At 41.6% G+C, this 21,193-nt stretch overlaps 1 protein-coding gene across 6 annotated transcripts; it reads left to right on the top strand.

Moving 5' to 3' along the window:
• The first annotated feature begins 994 nt into the window (after positions 1-994).
• On the top strand, positions 995-20,413 carry cttn (cortactin). Of its 6 annotated transcripts, none has more exons than XM_084356422.1 (16): positions 995-1,198; positions 3,659-3,759; positions 3,874-3,947; positions 4,038-4,167; positions 6,137-6,247; positions 6,443-6,497; positions 8,131-8,241; positions 9,151-9,261; positions 11,153-11,263; positions 13,285-13,395; positions 15,010-15,065; positions 15,146-15,215; positions 15,305-15,549; positions 16,367-16,511; positions 17,062-17,130; positions 18,386-20,413. In XM_084356422.1, exons 2-16 carry the CDS (start codon positions 3,676-3,678, stop codon positions 18,520-18,522), a joined length of 1,620 nt encoding a protein of 539 aa, XP_084212548.1. In that variant the 5' UTR covers positions 995-1,198; positions 3,659-3,675; the 3' UTR covers positions 18,523-20,413. The 6 variants fall into 6 exon arrangements, with proteins under 6 accessions (XP_084212548.1, XP_084212551.1, XP_084212552.1 ...); XM_084356424.1 differs by lacking the exon at positions 995-1,198 and adding an exon at positions 1,366-1,538; XM_084356423.1 differs by lacking the exon at positions 995-1,198 and adding an exon at positions 1,558-1,794.
• The last annotated feature ends 780 nt before the right edge of the window (positions 20,414-21,193 follow it).

Below are 21,193 nucleotides of genomic sequence, written 5' to 3' on the forward strand. Positions count from 1 at the left end.
TGCAAAAAGTATTCAGTCAGTGATTGTTTTTACAGTCTGTCACAACTGTGTGTGAGGTAAAACCATTTGGATTCAAGGATAAAACCCTTTGAGAACGAGGCTTTTTCTGTTGTGGTATCATTTTAATGCATTTATAAGAAAACAAGAAATATGGAAGCCCAAATAAAACTTTACTTTGATTTTTTTTAAAAATAAATACATTTATGACATAAAAAGTCATAATTATCAGATACATTTTGTTATTGTTATCTCATAATTTTTATTTATCTCATTATGCGACTTTTTCATAATAGTGAATAATAATTGTCTTTATCTGAAATGTTTGAATTTATGTCTCATGATTATGACTTTTTTCTCAATTTTTGCGACTCTCTCATACTGACTTTTTTTCAATATTTATATTTTTTCGTTTAATTGCGACTTTTATCTCATAATTTAGATTTTGAATCTCATAGACTTTTTGTCTCATAATTACATTAAATTAAATCATTTTTCACTATTTCAATCTCAATTTTTGCGACTTTATGTCTCATATTGACTTTTTCTTGATATTTAGATTTCTTTTGTGTCATAATTGTGACTTTTAGGTCATAATTTCGATTTTTTAAAATGTCCTGACTTTTTAATCATAATTTTTGCTTTTTTTTTTTAATCTCATATTTGACTTTTTATTTCAGTTTTTGCATCTTTGTCTCATATTTATGACTATCTCACAACTTTATTTTTTAATCTCATTATTATGACTTTTTGTCTCATAATTTTGTATTTTTATCTCATAATTAAATTAAATTTTACATTAAATTAAATCATTTTCTCTATTTCAATCTAGATTTTTGCGACTTTATGTCTCATATTACTTTTTCCTCATAATTTAGATTCTTTCGTCTCATAATTATGACTTTTTATCTCATAGTTTCTATTTTTATTTCATAATTTAAAGACATTTCAAACTAAATCATTATTGTTTACGTCCCCCGCCCACCTGTGACGTCAGCGCTGGCGGAGGACGGGATACTGGGAGAGCCGGAAGAAGAGCCGCGGAGGGAGCGAGAGAGCGAGCAGAGCCCGAGCAGAGACCCAGCAGAGCCCCGCGAACTGCTTCTCCATCAGAGCTGGAGGTGTGAACGGGCTGCATCCACCAGGGGGACCGGAGAATCAAAGTCGAGCCTGCGGTCGGAGCTGTGTTCGTGGTCGGAAGGTGAGTGTGAGCAGCTCCGAGGAGGATTTCAGGAAAATGTCTACCTGTGTCGCCGAGCGCGCGCTGAGTCAGTTAATCAGTCCAGCAGGCATGTTAGCTTTAGCATGCTAGCTAACTGGAAAACTGGAACAGGAAATGCCAGAGCCAGGCACACACACACACACACACACACACAGAGCCAGGCACATACACACACAGACACACACTGTTCTGATTCTGGAGCTGAAATAAGCGCGGTACCGCTCCTCATCTCTCATCTTTAAACCCCGATGTGTCGACAGGTCCGGTTCCGAGGTGTTCATCCTGTCTCCAGAGCCTGTCTGCGGGCGAGGAGAGACGGGTAATTGTGTCAGTTTAACCGTCTAATTAACTGCGTTTCATCTCCGGACATGATCGTCTTTAATTCCCTGACCCGACCCACTTTGATTGGAGCAAACTAACCGACATTAACGTTAGCTGGGGTGACGTCAAACGAGCCAACTTCACGGAAATCACGCTAATGCTTCGGGATAACTTGGCTCTGCTAGCTGCTCCCTGTGGACCCGACTCATTAGCACTGACGAACCGAAGCTTTCCTCCTCAGAAACGCTGAAAGTGTGAGTATCTGGATGTGAGCAGCAGATGGGTGTGGTTGTGTCGTCGGAGACACCTCAGTCATGTAACCAGCACTGGAAGTTGGGACTTGTCAGGCTGCTTCCTGGTCTGAGGAGCCTCCTGCTGTTGCTCCTGAGGTGAATGGAGCCACGTCTGCTGCCCCCTCTGATTCAACACAGATGGGGACTGACCACACAGTGCTGAGTCAGGAATTAAGATTAGCACAGGACGCTTTTGTTCCAGTCAGATGGCAGATCACCGGAGATCACCCAGAACCAGAACCAGCCAGACAATAGACACCATTTAGCTGTGCAGCATCTCTGATCCAGTACATTGGACTGTCACAGATATATTTGAATATAAAGTTGAACCACATTTGAAGGATCAGTGTATTTTGATATTGAAATCTTTTACCTTCCAATATTGGTTTCAGGCCCAGAGATCCAGAATCTGTTGGGTTCTGCAGGTTGGTGTACTTGAGCCTGCAAGCAGGATTTGGTGTATATGAGCTGGCAGAGACTCGGCATGTTGTGCTAAGATAGTTTATTAAGGAGAGTTTTAGAAGAAGTTTATATTAATGCAATACACTTCTAAAAAGTAGTCAGGGATATAGTGATATGGATGCATATATACATGTGCATGGGTATTCAGTAAAAATTAAAGGTGCTTTTTTTTTTAAGATAAGTAGATTTTTGAGTCTCATTCCCAACGCGTCAAAAACTGTCCCAACGCGTCATTATGTGACGCGTTGGGAATGGGGCTCAAAAATCAGCTTCTTACAAATGGCACCTTTAAATGACAAGTTTCACGTCATCTGTGGGGACCGAACATATTCACAAAATTAAAATTCAGATATGTCGCCGGATAAACAATCAAGTGAAACAACAAAATATCCCAAACTAATTTTGAGTGTATTTGAACGGCAACGTTTAATTGATCAGTGATCAACTATTAAAGGAATTACCAGACATGTGACTCAAGTCATCAAGCAGGTGATCTTTTCTCGGGCAAGTCAGTCGAGTCTTTAATTAAGGCAAGTTCCCCTCCTGGGATGCTTCAGTCTCACCTCAAGGACAATTTATGTAACCTGTTACATAACCTGTTAAAAAAAACAAGACAATGAATTAAATTTGTATTCTAAATGAATGTAATCAATCAATAAACAAATAGCTTCATAAAAGCTCACTTATTTCTTAATTTCTTCTCAGGCAAAAACAAATATTCATTCACTCCAGACCACTTTTAAGCTGTGAAACCCTGACAGACAGACTAAACAACTATCTGAAGACACAAAATGGACACAGACAAGTCATTCAAGTCATCATGTCTTAAGTCAAGTCACAAGTCTTTGACTTCCAAGTTGAGTCTCATTGAGTGAAAATTCTCTGATTCCCCTTAATGTGAATATCTTCTGGTTTCTTTCCTCCTCTGTGACAGTAAACTTAATATCTTTGGGTTGTGGACCAAACGAGACATTTGAAGACGACATGTTGGGCTTTGGTGAACATTTTTTTACCATTTTCTGACTTTTTATAGGCCGAACAGCTAATCGGGAGAAGTTTTGACCGATTAACCAACAATGAAAATAACCGTTAGTTGCAGCTCTATACCCTCCCCACATGCCCTCATATCTTCTGAGGTGCTGGTTAGTGTAAACAGTGATGGTTTGTCTTTAGCCAGTTTACATCATCACAGCTCTACATGTGATTATTGTTTAACATATTTTGGGACACACACTGCAGTAAATATTAAAACATTAAAACATACGGTCCACTGACTGAACTGTTCTTTATTTATCCTGAAGAACTGAAGCTCTCTGCCTGTTTAAACTCTGTTTGTCTCAAGTTCACTTTCTTGGTTTTTCAGTGCGAGTTGCTCTAAACATGTGGAAGGCAGCAGCAGGACAGTCAGTCAATGTGGCTGTAAATGACGAGGCAGACGACTGGGAGACTGACCCAGACTTCGAGGTACGTTTCACTCGTCTGCTTCCCTTTTAGTTCTCCTCGCTCTGCTTCTAAAGTTCAGCTCCTTCCTTCATTCTCCTCATCGCCATTTTCCTGCTCTTGCCATTTTTTTTCTAGAATGACGTATCGGAGAAGGAGCAGCGCTGGGGGGCCAAGACGGTGTCGGGCTCCGGACATCAGGAGCACATAGAGTGAGGAAGCGAATCATTTTTCATTTGGTATAAAGTTTGACGTAGAAAGCACTAAAATGTGTGACCTAACTCTGCCCTCCCTCTGCACAGCATCCACCGGCTGCGTGAGACGGTGTCGACGGAGCACACCAGCCTGAAGCAGAAGGAGTTGGAGACCATGCCCAAAGCCTCGCATGGATACGGAGGAAAATTTGGAGTTCAGCAGGACCGCATGGACAAGGTAAGAGGGACCACAAGACATGTGCTCACACTTGAACGTCCCTGTGAGGACCTCTAAGTGGTGCTCACAGGGAGATTATTTTGGCAAGTGATATTTCCAATGTACAAAATAAACTTTCAAACTTTTTGTGTATCATAACTAAGGATGCACTGATTTGTTGGTGAGTGACGGTATCAACCTTTATTCTCATTGTTGACCGATGTCGGCAGATAAGATTTCAATCACTGATGTTTATCTGTTGTATTACAACAATCGTGCGGGAACATGAGCTCGTGACATGTCTGCCGTCAGTTTGTAAGGCTGTAAGTCCTTAATTTTCTTGTCATTGGTTATTTAGCTGGATAAAAAGGCATTCAAAGCAGTTTATTTCCAAAAGAGGATATTTGTTGTGTAAAATAAGGTTGTATTAAAGGTTGCTTCATGAATTTGTTTGACTGAATTTGTGCTCGTTCAAACAGAATCTGCTGATTTTGTCACACTTTTCAGTGGTGATCCAGAATGAATATCTACATGTTAAGTGAATTTCAGATAGGAAACATTGTTTTTGACATTTAAAAAACCTTATGATATCTCAAGCAGGTCAAAATAAATATTTTATTTCAGCAGCAAATCCAGTTTTGACATATCGTCGCACTGCACCACAGTCTTTGGTCTTAACACTGACTGTATGACACACGACTGTCCCACACATGCACACGAGGGTGGAGATGTGTTAATGATCTGAGCCTGAAGAGCAGCGACTGTACTTGTTTAAAATCTGGGAAAATGTGTGGAGTTGTGCGGCTGTAGTTTCTGTGTGGTCCTGGTGATGCTGAATGACTTAAACAGTTCTGTTATTTTATTTTAATGAAGATTTCTTGGTTTACCTGGCAACAGTATGAGTTATAAAGAACAAAAACACCGGCCCAGGTTTGCAGCCCTGAAACGGGAACGTCCCAGAATCATTAAAGTCGTTCCAGCTCTGAAGAAGGATCTTGTCAGCCTGAGGTCTTTGTGCGCAGCAGTTACTGTAAACTGCCTGTTGATCTAATAGAAGTTTGTGTGTTTTAGAAAGTCACGCCTGAAAGCAGCAAAATCTACGTGCTCAACAAAACCGGTTTGTCAACAAGCCTGAGCTTGATAATGAAGTATTTCACCATATTCTGATGTCCTTGTCCAACAAGAAATCATCATCATCATCATCATCATCATCATCACCACCACCCTCAGTGTAGTGTAACATTACGTGTCAGACATTTATCCCAGATTAGGTTGTATTGGGTTGTAGTGCTCATTGTTGACTGTTATTTGATCTCTGGATCAATAATGGATGCTTTCTTCTAATGTAATGTACCTTCTGTTCACTTTATTGTGAATATCTTGCCTGTGCACAGCTGCACGACGGTACAGTAAGTTCTCTGTAGCTGATACAGAGACGGATAGATTAAATCGTATCCTGCTGTTGTGTTTTTTCACCACTTTTCTTTGAGGTGTGAAACCAGTTTCCTGCAGCTGTAGCTAAATATAAACCAGCTTGTTAGATCCGGTTTGTATTTCTTAAACATTTTGTAGCTTTTCATTTTTTCAAAGAGGGTTAGAACATTTTCACAAACCTAAATCACCTGCGAGTCCTTTGAGCCTTTTCAGCAGGTTCTCTAATGTTCCTCTCAGTGTATGTGAGTGTGTGTGCATGTGTGTGCGTGAACAGGCTGAGTCAGTTGTGACCGTTTCACACTCGATAATCTTTCCTGGCAAGCAGCTCCGTCCATCCACACCTTTCTCTCTCTGGGCTGTGTGGTCACTGCAGCGTGAATGTGATGACCGGGCACTGTTTACACCACACTGTGATGAGTCAGGTGTCGCCACTCCAAACCGCTGGCTGTGTTTCCAGCTGTGTTGCTCTTTTCCTGACCTCTGCCCTCCTCAGATGCTCCCTCGCTGCTCTTTTTTATGTACTGAGATTGTCTTTTTTCTGTGTGTTTGCTGACAGTCTGCTGTGGGTCACGACTATCAGAGCAAGTTGTCCAAGCACTGCTCCCAGACGGATACCTCCAAGGGCTTTGGAGGGAAGTTTGGAGTGCAGGCTGACCGTGTTGACCAGGTATTTCCTGTCCTGTCCACAACTTACAGTAACAACAACACATGTCACTGATTTTAAACATGGTTTTTGTTGATGCATAAAATGTTAAACTCCTCCACGAAACACAGCTGGACTGAGACTGTTGCAGAAAATGTCCATAATCATTGCAGTGACGTTGCAGCAGTGATTGTGTTGAATCCTTCTCTCTCATTCCAGTCAGCTGTTGGGTTCGAGTACGCTGGGAAGACGGAGAAACACGCTTCGCAGAAAGGTGATGTCACAAACTTGACTTCTTGCACGTTTGCTTCAGCCTCAGATCACCTGCAGTTATGTTTGGCAGACTTCTCTGAATAAATATATGTCGCCATTAATCCAGGACATGGAGCTGACCTCCTCATTCAGGGGACACAAATGAATGTTTATGTTTTTATCAGCCTGTTAGGTTTTGATTAGCTCTGTAAATGGCCTACAGGAGTCACATTTTAGATGCACAAACAGTTTGATGAACATCTGGCTGGTGGCCAGCTGCACCATGTGCGCTGCTGTTGTCTGATCAGAGGCTGGCTGAGCTCTGCTCTGCCAGGATGTCCCGCACAGACACCACGTCTGGAAGCTGTGTTAATGTTGTTGGCTAGTGAAGCTGCTGTTTTGTATTTGTTTTACTGCCGCATCATAGTGAACAGTGCAGTTTGTAAGTGTTATGGTCGTGGGATGTTACTTTGTAGTAAACAGTCAGTAGATTGCATTTAAACTGACACGTTGAGCTGTAGATACTCATCAGCAGTGTTGAACTGTTTCCCTTCTGCCCCTCAGTGAGGATGTAAATGGAGCTGTGGTTTCTACATTAAGAACTAAACAGATTCAAGTTTAAATTCAACACTCTAAGAGCTGATGTGCTGAAATAAAACTACTCACAACACTTACCCACTGCACTGTGTACAGTGTGAACGGCGGCCTCAGTGCTCTGGAGTCCACTCTGGCTTCTGGGCTTTTGGTATTTAAAGCTGCGATCTCATGAGCTCATACTGTCATCACCTTTGTGTTGCTCCATCCCCTCCAGAGTTTCATGCACAGGAGTGCTGCACATTTGCCCAATTCCAATGATTCCTCCGCAGTGTCACTATTTAACCACAGTGCGGATATTCCTCTTTTTAAGTCTAAGTGTATCTCGTTAAAAGGATCGTTCATCCCCAAAATCAAAAATGCATCCATCTAGATCCTTCTGGTGAGCTTTGGAGATCTGGGCCTTGGATTGGTTTGTTTCTCTCCAACATTATGGAGCCGGATGGACAGTAGTGTCTCTTTCAGAAATCATGACCGGGTTACTCCAGATCGTCCATAGACCTTTTTTTCCCCATAAGTTTCACGTAGGAACTATTTTCTTTCAAACTGCATCGACCAAAACCTGTCCAGAGGGAAGTGTACATTTACTCATGGACGAGAGGCTGGCTGACATCACAGCTCAGCCGATGAGGACGCCATTAACGTTTACATCCTAGACTGTCATGAGCAAGAGCCTCTCGTCCTTGATGCACGTTGTCTTCTGTCTGTGGATTATCTTGAGTAACCAGGTCATGATTTCTGGAAAGAGAAATTGCTGTTGAGTGTTTTAAAATGTAATTTTATGGTGCCATCTGGCTCCATGACATTGGAGAGACCGATATCTCCAAAACTTTGCAACTCACAGCAAAACAATCCAGATGTATAAAAAGCAATACAAGAGGAAAAATATGTACTGTTGATTTTGGGGTGAACAGGATTTAAGAACAGCGTGACAGGTGTGTGATGATGACAGCTGACATTTTTTAAATGTTATGGGGAATTTTGGAATTGGGCTGCTTTGTGACCGCTGCTTCACCCTGACCTTTGACCCTTGACCCCACTTCCCCTGCTTTGCTGTGTAGACTACTCCACTGGGTTTGGGGGGCGATACGGCGTGCAGGCAGATCGTGTCGACCAGAGCGCAGTGGGCTTCGATTACCAGGGCAAAACCGAGAAACACGATTCCCAGAAAGGTTTGTTTAGATCTCCTGACGCAGAATTCCCATCAACCCGGAGGGTATGGAGAAATGTGGATAATGGAGAGACACACACACACACACACACACACACGCACACACACACACACACAACCTCTACAAACGACGCGTCCTGACTGAGCACAGCTCCACGCAGGTCCTGACAAATCATGTTATTTTGCATTTCTTCCTCTTCCTTCATTCCTCAGCCTGCTTATGTAAGGTTGCAAACCACGGCTTTGTTTTCTGTTAACTCTCTTTGCGTGTGTGACGTGATGTTTGTTTGCCTCAGTGTCAAATAAAACATTTTATTATGTTGTTTGTAAGATATGACACACACAGTACATCTGCCTCAGAGGACGTTAAGGACTCTGAAGTCTTATTAGACGTAGGAGGCCATTTCCTCTCTTTCATGTTCCTGCTTCCTCCTCATCTCAGGTTTCAGGTGAGAGAGGCTCAGAGTCGCCAGCACCTTCTAGTCTGTGGCTTCAGCCTGATGAACATGCCCTTTGTTGTGAAGGCATCGGGTTTCTTCCTGTTCACTTATTCTCTTTTTTTTCTTTCTTGAAAATGCAGATATACAACTGAAATATGCTCAGAGGCTCACTTGAGTATTTCAGAGGGATTATAATGAGCTCTTAGTTTATGTCTCATGTAAAATATAGAGTTTGACAGAAGAAACATGTGACTGATAACTTTTAGATAAACTATATTGAGTCATAATGAATATACAAACAATTATAGATCTATATAAAGTTGGATCTCATTTTATATCTCCAGTTTCGTTGCATGGGGAGAAAAATATTTGGTGGTGAAAGACTCATCGGTCGTGGGTTACCTCTGTTCCACCTCTTCCTGACTTAACTTTGTGTTTTCCTCTCCCTCCTCTGCTTTGGCCATCGGCAGATTATGCCAAGGGCTTTGGCGGAAAGTTTGGTGTCGAGACCGACAAGGTGGACAAGAGCGCTGTGGGCTTCGAGTACCAGGGCAAAACTGAGAGGCACGAGTCACAGAAAGGTTGGTATCATCAGAGACACATCACATCACAACACACTGTATTATGTGTTATATGTGTAGAGATATCAGCCAGTTGAGCCTCTGCCGTCATGTACTAATATTCCCACGTAGTGATAATGTGTATTGATCATATAAGCTGTTTACATCCATGTATTTTATTAGCGATTTAAAGTTTGATAGAGATCACAAAATTTGAAGAAGCTTTGCAAAAGTTCTGATGGACACCTGGCTATAGTCCATTTACCAACCATCGGATTGTCATCAACATATTTAGGTGTGGTTTGTTCTGATGCCTGAACTCTCTGCTGCTGATGTGTTATCAGTGGGTTTATGTGTCCAGAGGGAACCGACTGAGTCGCACCTTCATGTGTGTCCTGACTTGTCTGGACTCTGTTGCAACACAGCAGAGCAGCTTTACCTGCAGCTTCTTGTCTGACTGACTTTACTGCCTGTTGGCCAACTGCAGCTTATAAATACGGGATGATGTCGAAGGCGCGGGTGACCTCAAGAATTCCCACAATGCACCGGGCTGTGTTTGCATGTGTGATGTAGGCTGTGATAACTGGGTCACATGCTCTGATAACAGGACCAGACTTTCTAAAGCACCAGTGATAAAACAACCTGTGCATAAGGAACTCATCTGTTTAGAAGTTTCAGTCCTGCGTAGGGAAACAGGATGAGGTTTTATTCAGATGATACAATAACCAATAATTACCCGTTTCTCATGGCCGATACTGATAATATTATCAATAATCTCTTAAAAAGACGTTCCTAACTTGTGTTTTATGCTCACTGTTGGATAATATAGGCTCAGATGCTCTGAGCACAGATGGATGATTTAATATTTCACAGCTCTAATAAGGTTTGTGTCAAAGCTTTAAAACTTTGTCCCTCTCTGAATCCTTGTGGAACATGTTTTGCAAATTACAATCATGTCGTCTTCCTCTCAAACTTAAATAAAACACTGGCAACATGTTTGGCTGTCTGGTCAACACTTTGTGGCTCTACGAGGTCGAGCAGTTTGCAGCGTCCGACGCTTCTTTGTCTTCTGTGGTTGTTGGCAGATCGCAAACCAACTTTAAAGGTGCATACCGCCACATACTGAATCAGAGCGTGTAGATGCTGTGCTTGTTGGTCAATGAAAGCAACTCTGACTGATAATATAAATGTAAATCGTACATCCCTGATAATGTTTCTCAATATTTACTTCATGCAGCTGTTGCAGATCAGTGAGCAGAAGTGTTTAATGGGATATTTGCTTTATGTTAAATAACTGAAATAGTCCAAAGCATTCCCATCAGGTTTTTCTATACGGATGGGGGGAGTTGTTAATTATTTAATGCATCGTGATTCTCTTTTGAAAGATTTTGCTTTGCAGATAAAGTTTAATAATCAGAAATTTAAAACCCAGTTCTTGACGTTATGATCACCTGTATCACAGTTGTACGCTCTTTATGATGAAATGTAACGGACATAAACGTGCCTCATGTTTACGTTCTGAGCTGTGTTTCTGTGTGAGCTTTGGTGAGGGCGGCTCAATGTGAACAAACCTGATGAAAGTAAATTAATCTGTTTACTTTGATTATGGATCATCACAAGTACGGCTTGCCTTAAAAAATAGAATAAAAATCAACACGTCGCCCTCTGAGTCAGAATCAAATCTAATTGTGCGCTGCTGAGATTCTCACGCGTAAAATTTTATCTGTAACCAGTTTGTCAGAAGAATTAGCAGGAAATTTACCACATTTTTATTGTCAGTACGTCACTGATGATGATGACTGAACAACGGGGGTGATTTTATCGATCCTACTTCAGGTAATTCAACCAGAGGATCCAGAAACATGTTCGTGTGTTCACGTCTGATTCTCCCGTGTGTTCTGTTTTTCTGCAGACTACGTCAAAGGCTTCGGGGGCAAGTTCGGTGTGCAGACGGACAGACAGGATAAATCGGCGCTGGGATGGGACCACCAGGAGAAACTGCAGCTCCACGAGTCCCAGAAAGGTACTGGTTCTGATTTCTATGGTTTTTAGGGAAGACACGATCTGTCTGAGCAAAAATCTACAGTTATGGGGACAGAAAATCTAGACCCCCAGACTGATGATGTCAAATCTGATTGTTTCAGTGTGGAAAATCCACCCCAGTTAAACACTAATCACCACCAGCTGAAGCTCGTCTGGTTTTATACTCGACTTGATAAAACAGTCTTTGTCTTCTCTATTGTCAATAAATTAGATTCAGTAAGAAATGTATTATAAATTATGGGTGAAGAGGAATAAAATCTGGATATTTGTCTTGTTTAACATCAAACCCTCCTTTTGGGGGAATTTCCACCAAACGTCAGCCTTTATAAGTTGTCTGCTTTGAGTTTAGCAAACAATGTGTGTTCACTGTAAAAACCCTTCTTCCTCCTCGGCCCTGCTCTTCAGCTCTGATGTGGTTTGATTGTGGCTTTGGATGTGGTCGTTCAAAGGTTGAAAACTTCCTCAATCTGTGGGTGAAAAACGTTTCAGATAGAGGAAGTGAAACCGCAGCTCAGATTTAGATTTGCATGTCTGCTGATGCTGCTGTCATTCACAGTAAATAAGGTCAGCTGTGAAATAAAGTCACACTGCTGTCTGACCAGCATCACAAATCTAAAACAGAAAGCCCTTTATCCTATTAAAAACATTCTCAAAGCTGAGGAAAGCTTCTCTGAAGGTCGAGCAGCGAGGTCTGCAACTTTCTAACTTCCTGAAGCTCATTATCAGACAGCAAAGGTCATTTTGTGCAGTGACTGAACAGAGAAATGAACCCAGTGTGCTTTCAGAGAAGTGACGAGACGAGAAAAAACTAAAACTAAACATTTTTAGATTCAGTTTTGAGTCACGGCCAGAGCAGAAATGAGCCACAAGTCCTTTACCTGAAGGAATTACCCACAATTCACAGCGTTGTCATGTTTTTAAAGCCCTTAAACTAAAAAAACGAACAAAAAAAACATTGATAATCCTACTAATGACGCTCTTTATTATTTGGTTAGTGTTATTATTCCACAAGCACAAAAATGTTAAGATCTGACATTTTTCTCCTGAAACTGATTCTTCACTCAAATCACTCATCTCAGCTTTTTCAACTAAAAAAGTAACGAGCTGAAAAATATTCTGGAGCTTGTTTTGTTTCAGAGCTGAAACGATTCCTCGATTAACTTGATTACTAAAGTCGTTTTTGTGATCAGGTTGTTGCAGCCTCTCCTCTGAACTGCTGCACTGACAGATTTTACAATTTAAGCAATAAAAATATTAATTTCTCAAAAAAGGAAATCAATGATGTGTTCATCAAAGAGACCTGTCTTACTTTCTCTTCTGGATATTACTATTGCTCTTAAAGCAAAAGTAATTGAAAATTACTTCATTACTTACTCGCCAGAATACTCGATTACCAAAGTGATCGATAGCTGCTGCTCTGGTTTGTTTTGTGTTGATGTGTTCTCTTTTTTTTTGTTGTCGTATATTTTAAAACTTAAAATCGAAAGTCCCAAACCCACAGAGGGGAAGTGAAATGTCACAAACTGCTGTCCCAGTCCTATTTATACCATTTTGACACCTCAGTCCATAAAGGCTCAGGGTTTGAGGAACGAGGGGGACACTGGGATGGGGCCGACAAACGCAGCAAAGCATCCGGTCACTAAATGTTACATGAGGAGGCCAGTAAAGAAATGAGCCAGATAAAGAGAGCAGGGACAGAGAGGCCGGGGAGAAGGATGAGGGGAGAGCTCAGTGTTCACTGTAGAGCTTTGACCTCTGACCTCCATCATGTTCAGAAAGAGTTCAGCAGTGATTCTGATCTCAAGAATTCAACATCACGTGAAGAATGAAGATTTTTCCCACAAATATCCTGTTTTAAACCACGACGTGTCTCCTTCACCTGCCCGGTGCATCATTGTCTCTATATGTTTGTCTGTTTATATGTGTATATATATGTGTGTGTGTGTTTATCTGTCCACATATATGTGTGTGTGTGTTGTGTTGTGTTGTGTTGTGTTGCAGACTATAAGCGTGGGTTTGGAGGGCGGTATGGGGTAGAGCTGGAGAAGCAGGACCAGTGTGCCCTGGGCTATGAGCACAAGGAGAGCCTGGCCAAGCACGAGTCCCAGAAAGGCACAGATACCCCCAGAACACCACAACCTCCCCCACCTCCCATTTCAGTTACCCCCACAATCCTCACCCAAACGCTTCCTCCCAGCCTGATACTCCGTCCTTCACTCCGTCCTCCTCATCCTCAGCAATGGCTGTTTTCCTTTAAGTGAAGGACGCCCCTCCTGTCAGATAACCCCTCACTGTCACACAGCCTCCACCTCTGCAGCACCAACCAGTTAACATGAACACTGTAGACGAGCTCATTCACCCAAATGACGACAAACTCGCCTGCCTCTGGTGTCATTTTGTTTGATAGGAAATGTATATTTTCACAAACTAAACTGTCTCAAGACAACAGTTGTTATGAAGATCAAAGTTCACACTTGACTTTGGAAGCACACCACACAGCTATGAACCAATCGTAATGTTTGTTTACAATAACTGGGTAGTAAACTCCTGCATCAACTCATAATTTAATGTTCTTGGTTCTTCATCTAAATGCAAGTTTGCCACTTTAATTCTCATTAATAACACCTTGATTAATGTTAACTGTGGAGACCTCATGAACCTCTCGGACAACAGATTAAAGAAAATGCAGACTCCAGGTTAGAGCTGACCGATCAGCTGTCAACTTTTAAATTAATCACCGACTATTTTTGATAATCGATTAATCAGTTTGAGTTATTTTTTAAAGTCATCATTCTCAATTATGAAAATGTCCCCAGAGTCAGTTGGGAAAATGTTTTTGTTATTTGGGTGAACTGACCCTTTTTAATTGGAGAGAAATCAGTTTTTATTCGACTTCTTTAAACTTTAGTCTGACTGATGTTCTCTGTGGAAGGAAACACTTAAGTCTACGTTCCTGTAATATTTCTATATTTTCTTCTGTGCTGCTCAGGAGTGGTAACTTTCTGTTGCCAGCCTTTTTATTATTTGCTCTTATTCTTTTATTTATTTTTGTTGTGTGCAGATCGTTCCCTGCTGCAAACAGCTTTGTTTTGGGTCAGGTGATGTTAATCAGTGTGCAGCTTCATGTAAATAATGTAAACAGAAGTGAGCTGTAGACGTGTAGAGTTCCTCCTGTGGCGTGGCCCATACGTTACCTCATTATATGAAGGAACTGAGACATTAATGGAGCAGTATTCATCTCTGTATATCACCTCGGCCCTGCTCCTCCCTGATCATCTCCCCTGCTGTTTGTATGCTTCTGCATTTGTTTTGTGCATGAAGTCTTCCGACCACAGCGGCCTCCTGCTGTGAGCTCACAGACACGGCTGATCTTCAAGCAGAGTTTGAGCCAAGATGGCTGCTTCACCCCACCTGTCTGCCTTCTGTTACGTTCAGACTCTCCTGTCCGTCCTCCTGCTGTCTCTGTCTGCACTCAGTTTATTTTGTTGCTCCTCTCTACAGGTTTGCATGAGCTCATCAGCCCCCAGCAGCTCGTTTCAGTTCAGTTTATCAGTTCCTGAAACCAACCGCAGTCTGCTTCATCTGAACTTCAGCAGACCTGAGAAGCTTCTAATACAGAAACTTGAAGGTCCGCTGTGGGGAACAGGTTCTGGTGAAGCGGACTGTGGTTGAGTCATTAATGTGAAACAGAAACTTAAAATGTTCTTTTCTCCTGTTTGTTACCAGATTACTCTAAAGGATTTGGAGGAAAATTTGGAGTCCAGAATGATCGCATGGATAAGGTGAGGAGTGTTTTGTGTGTCTGTGTGTGTGAAATGATGAGGAGAGCTCTTTGTCACGTCTTTGTCTCTTGTCTCGACAGAGTGCAGGGACCTTTGATGAGGTGGAGAAGCCGACCTCATCTTACCAGAAAACCAAACCTGTGGAGGCTGGTGAGTTCGTCAACATCAGCTGTGTGTCAGTCAGAGTTTAAAGCGACGTGTGAACTCATTTCTTTATCCTCCGATTCTCCACTCATCAGCCGGCAGCAGCACAGGAAGCATCAAGGCCCGCTTTGAGAACATCGCCAAGCAGAAGGAGGAGGAGGACAGGAAGAGGGCCGAGGAGGAGCGAGCGCGTCGACAGGCCAAGGAGAAGCAGGAGCAAGAGGAGGCGCGCCGTAAAATCGAAGAGAAGGCCAAGGCCCCTTCTCCCGTCCCTGCTGCCAGTCCCAGTCCCAGTCCCAGCCCGACTCCACCAGTCCAGCCAGCTGCAGCGACATACCAGGTGAGGCGTGCTGGTTGTTACAGCAGGGTTCATACGAGTGCTTTTAATGAGGCGTTTTCAAGGGTTAAGTTTTGGATAAAGTGATTGATGCTCCTCGATAAATCGCTTGTTCAAGTGATCAGCTCAGCCAGGTTCAGCACAGAGCCATGATGTCACAAGACATCATTTTGGTTGTTTGGAGCACAATAACGTTTGATTTAATGTGATGAAGTAAAATAAGTATTTTAAGTGTGTACATATATACATTTGTAAATTACCATAGCTACTAGGTGCAGAAAAAGCTTGAAAATGCACCTTGAAAGTGCTTGAAAAGTGACTGAATTGGACTCTAGAAAAGGTGTAGGAACACTTTTACTGTATATGTGTTGTTGGCTCAAAACCTTTTTCACACATATTGCAATAGAAGCATGAATGAAGCTACAGCTGTCGGTTTGAAATTACAAGTAAACTGCAAGTAGAGTTATGCAAAAAATGCTAAAACACGATCAGAAAGTATCAAATTAAAGCGTCGTCCTTAATAACTATTACATCTAAATCAGGAGAGTAAACTCTGTCCTAAATCATGAGATATATAAAAAGTCTGTGTCCTCCTGTTTTAATGTGTTGTTAATAAACCACATCTTTACTGCACTTGACATACTTTTCACTCTTAAATGCATAATTAGCTCTCGGTTCTGCCTGACTGTGTGCGTTTAGCTTCACTTGGTAACACTCCGACTCTGTGACCTGATTAACATGTAAACAGAATTGATTTGATTCCTTCAGTGTTCTCTGCAGGAGACGATGTCCCTAAAGCAGATTGTGTTTGTCTCGTCAGAGCGCAGAGGAAGTGTCGCACGATGCCGCGGAGGAGAACGGAGAGCAGCTGTATGAGCCGGAGCCTCAGAGCCAGCCTGCTCAGCAGGAGGAACCGGACCAGGACCAGGACCTGTACCAGACCCCCGAGGAGACACCAGCAGGAGGTGAGGCTCTGCTTTCATTTGTGACCGTTGATGTTTATGATTGATAAATTACTCGTCAGGGTTAATTATGAGGTGGATTGATCAGACAGATCTGACACGAGATCAGAGACGTCTCTTCAAAGTTTTACTGAAACGCTCACAAAGATTTCAGGAATACAGTAAAACTTTATTGTCTACAAAGGTGAAAAAATGATGGCAGTTTATTCAAATTTACACTCGTTTATTAGGTACAACTAGTTAAAGTAATGCAGTGTAAGACAACAGTCCTGTAATAAATCCTCCTTCATGAACACCTGAAGATGAAGACGTCTCTCAAACTGTTTCAACAACAACTGAACATATAAACTACATGAAGGGAGGATTTCTTGCAGGACTGTTGTATTAGACTGCATTAGATTACCCAAGAAACACAGAACACTGGCACCCAAAACTGCAGAAAAGAAATAAATGATGTCTCATAGAAACGATCCTGTGAGAAAAATTACTTCATACGAACCTTTTGTATCCAGAGTCAGTCCGTCGTCTCTTACTAACAGTCGTTGTCTTGCAGACGGACAGCAGTACGATTACGGCGAGGACCTCGGGGTGACGGCGGTGGCTCTGTACGACTACCAAGCAGGTGAGGCTGAAGCTCTCTCGTGCACCAAATGACAAATCACCACTTTAACAGACGGACGAAGCCAGAAAAGTTTTGTCTGAAAAGGTCGAGTGTCCCAATATCTCAGTGACTTTATACAAAATCCTTTATGGGACAACTCACCCAAAATCCAGAACGTTTCCCAGTTCAGGTCATGGATGTTGAAGCTTCCACTGAATCCATGAGTGTTTCTGAAGTTTGGCTCTCGGAGCTAAATTTCAGCATTGTAGTGATTCTTTAGACGAAGTGTACTCAGAGCCCCGACTCTTCTTCACTTGATTGGGTAGAAATTTGTCCTGAACATCCAACAAACCTAAAGGAAACTTTACAGTTTTTTTTACCAGAATGAAGAATCTGTCATTTTCAGAAATTCATATCTCCACTAATTTTTACTTTCTTGCAACTGATTGACAGTCAGTGTTTTTATTTCATCAGATATTTGTGCTGTGATGACTTCATTAAGTCTGTTTTTCATTGGCGTCTGGAAATTTGCACGTTACGTCCTAAAATGGTTCGGTTCGTTGCCTCACAGATGATGTCATCTGTTCTGTGTGTCTGACGACATAAATGAGTTCTGAAACTTGTCGATGTTGAAGATGTCAGAAATCAGTTGGCATCGTGAAATAATGTGCAAGATGACATCATCTAGTACGCAACAAACCAAACCATTACAAGCTGTAACTTTAAAATGTCCAGAAGCCAATGAAAAACAGGCTCAACAGGTATCAGACAGACAAAACTGTGAAATCAACACAGAACAAAAACCTGCTGAATGTAACATCACAGCCAGCGAAGGATTAATAACATCTTTGAATGTTTTCATTTTACATTATCCTTCTTGGGGAAACCTGCAGTCAAAATAACCTTAAAAGTGGGTTTTCAGCTCTAAAGCTAAATTTAACAACATATGTGACACTCATAAAAAAAAAAAAGGACTCTTGGAGGTTCAGGAGAAATTTCAACCCAATCCAGTGAAAAATGACGGACGGGTTCAGATCACACACAGAGAATCAGCTTCAAAAACTCAGAACGTAAACAAGTATTCTGAGTACAGCTTTGGGATCCTGTCGGGTCAAAGTTTCCACAAGATTCCTTGTTAAAGAAAATCTGTGACATGAGCTGGAAAAGGTAACTGATTAATTTTCTATTGATTGACGAATAGAATCATTGGCTAATCACCTCAGCTCTATAAATACCTCGTGCTCCCTCGTCACCTCTCTGTCTTCTCCCGTTTCAGCCGGCGACGACGAGATATCCTTCGACCCTGATGACATCATCACCAACATTGAGATGATCGACGAGGGCTGGTGGCGAGGCGTGTGCAGAGGCGCCTACGGCCTTTTCCCGGCCAACTACGTGGAGGTTCGACAATGATGACGCCGCGCTGAGACGACCTGTGTCCCCCGTCCTTGTGCAAAAAAAAAAAAAAAGAGGAAGGAGACGAATCTTCTTCTTTCCTTTCCACTCTTTTCTCTCTTCACCTCATCTGCTTCGACACTGTGAGACGTCCTCAGGTCTCCCAGCTCTCTTTCTGTTGCTCCTTCTTTCCATCCCGTCGCTACAGAGTCCAAGTTTGTTTCCCTGTGTGCAGCAGAGGACAGGATGAGTTGTGTAAGAGTGATTCAATACCAAGAGAAGAAACAGAACTCACTGTCTGGGCTTAAAGGTGCTATATGTAAGAATGTGCCACCTGTCGAATTCAGACTCCAAACTAACTGGACTTTCTTTCATCTAACTCACATATTAACACCATAAGTAATGTCATTATTAGCCCCCTTTAAGCTATCGCTACATCGCCAATGTTAGCATCAACCTCTGTACTTGCCACACTTCTTGTCTTTGATGTAAACGCAGGTGGTAAAAAGACGCCGTCAGAGCAGCGCTGCATCTTAATCCTCTGATGTTGGACTGGTGTCATGAGACAGGATGGGCCAAAGCTAGCTGGTTAGCATGCTAACTTCTGTAGCTATCTCTGCAGCACACATATAAAAGGTTAAAGTTATTTCTCCATATTCTGTTGATAATGTTTTAAACTATAATTCTTACATAAAGCTCCTTTAAAACAGGCACAAAGATTTCTTTGTATTAGTTAAAGCTGCAAAATGCATCGTAGCTGTTCGGGCCTGAGGCGACTCCTGTGTTACATTTTGAAGCTTTTTGTTTGTACAGAAATATTCGAGCTCACATGGTGTTGATCAGGTATCGCTGCTTCTTTAAGTCTCACCAAAGACCAGAGTAATGACAGCAACGAGCTGAACATGTGTCTCAGACGAGTCTTGTGCACGGGGCTCAGGGTGCTCACTGCGAAGTAGCTCAACCTTAATGTCAGCAGGGGAGTTTAAACTTTGGATTATCGTGTATATTGATGGATAAATACTTTCAGTGCAGCGAGTGTGGACCAAAAAGCTGATGAACCTCTTTTTGCTTCCTGGTCCGTCAAGTTTAAATTCCCCTCGATTCTCGGTGGGAAACTAAACGTCCGTTAGACTCGTACGAATCCTTCTCCTGACTGCTTGCATCAGTCTTAAGGTTGATTTGATAAATGATCAATAATCAGGTTTGCTCCTTTACTGATGTTTAAATTGTTCGCAGAATAACGGGGCCATAATATCAAAGACTATCTCCACTGTGGCAAATCACAAGCTAAACAAAAGCACTACAGCTCATAGTATTATTTGAATCATCGTCAGACATTAAACAGCGTAGAATCATGTACAGAGAGATCTGATTTATGATGCTTTGAGAAATAAGAGATTTGAAAACATATTTTTGTCGCCCGTCGCTGTGGTTTTCTTTGGATGTGTATTTGTGTCTTTCTGCCGTGAATGCTCGGAGGGTTTTTTTGTGTCATAAAATGTTGACGTGCACACGTGAGCGAACATCCTCATCACGACCAAACGAGTGAGTGAGTGACCTTTTATAAATGGGTTTGATTTCTCAGCAGTAAAGACGGCCTGCGGAGACGGACAGCAGGCTGCTGTTAAGGGAAGACGCTGTGGTGAATTCTCCAAACACTAATTAATTATTTCTACCAGACGGCAGCTCGTCTGTGGATCGCAGTAGTGTAGCTTAAACAGTGTGTGTGTGTGTGAGAGAGAGCGTGTGTGTGTGTGAGGGCTTTCATTAAATCCATCTTTGGGGTTTTATAATAAAAAAGTGACCTTTTCAAATGCATTATTTTTATCTGTACCTCTGTTTGCTTGAGTCACATCATTACCTGCTTGTTCTTTTTTTTTAGTTTCAATAAATAAACTATGAACGATGAGCTGCCGTCTTGTTTTATTTCCCTCCAGCTGAAAATCAACAGAATTGTCTTTGTTTTTCTTTTAGTCGAGCCGTGATTTCCTGAATCAGAGATAAACTTTCAAACTCTATAAAAAACATTAAGCTAAACTTTTATCACCAAGAAATTACACTGCTCATCAGACTGAGCTTCAGTTATTCAGATTAGGAATCAGGCGGGCGGCATCTGCAACTTTTAAATCTTTTAAAACCTTTTTTATAGGAAGCATTTATGAATTCTTAAAAGGTTTTCAGTTTATTTTACTCTGATTATGCCTTGTTTTATTCAATGATCTTTCATAATTTTACTGTTTTTATCTGCTGTGGATTCTTTTCTGTGAAGCACTTTATAAAGCGCTATTAATAAATAAATAACAGGAAAAACAAGTGAACATCTGACAATACTTTTATTTTTGATAATCCTTAATTCAGTCGTTTATTTGTCTTATTCTTTCAGTATTATTGTACTTTACACATTTTATTTAATATTATTTTGTTTTATTTTTCTGTCTGGCGCTATTTGAATTTTCTGTTTTTGAAAATTTGGAATCCAACAAACTTTAAATCATTAAACAAAAGTGTGACAGCGTCATTAAAATAACTGGCCAGATGAGGGCGCCACAACAGTAATTTTAATTCTCCTGATACATAAATACTGTACTTTAACAGCTGTAGATACTTGTTACGCTGCAGGTTGAGATGTGACATTAAATACAAACTGCACAGGAGGATGCACGCGGGCTCACTTCAGACGCTCCCACCG

Source organism: Pagrus pagrus (assembly GCF_965226575.1).
Source record: "Pagrus pagrus genome assembly, chromosome: 1".
NCBI classification, from domain to species: domain Eukaryota; kingdom Metazoa; phylum Chordata; class Actinopteri; order Spariformes; family Sparidae; genus Pagrus; species Pagrus pagrus.

Bases quoted from the DNA above. Each gene is read 5' to 3' on its own strand.
- cttn (XM_084356422.1), top strand. From the start codon at position 3,676: ATGTGGAAGGCAGCAGCAGGACAGTCAGTCAATGTGGCTGTAAATGAC. The intron at 6,498-8,130 runs GTGATGTCACAA...TTTGCTGTGTAG, and splicing joins GAAACACGCTTCGCAGAAAG to ACTACTCCACTGGGTTTGGG. The intron at 13,396-15,009 runs GCACAGATACCC...GTTTGTTACCAG, and splicing joins CAAGCACGAGTCCCAGAAAG to ATTACTCTAAAGGATTTGGA.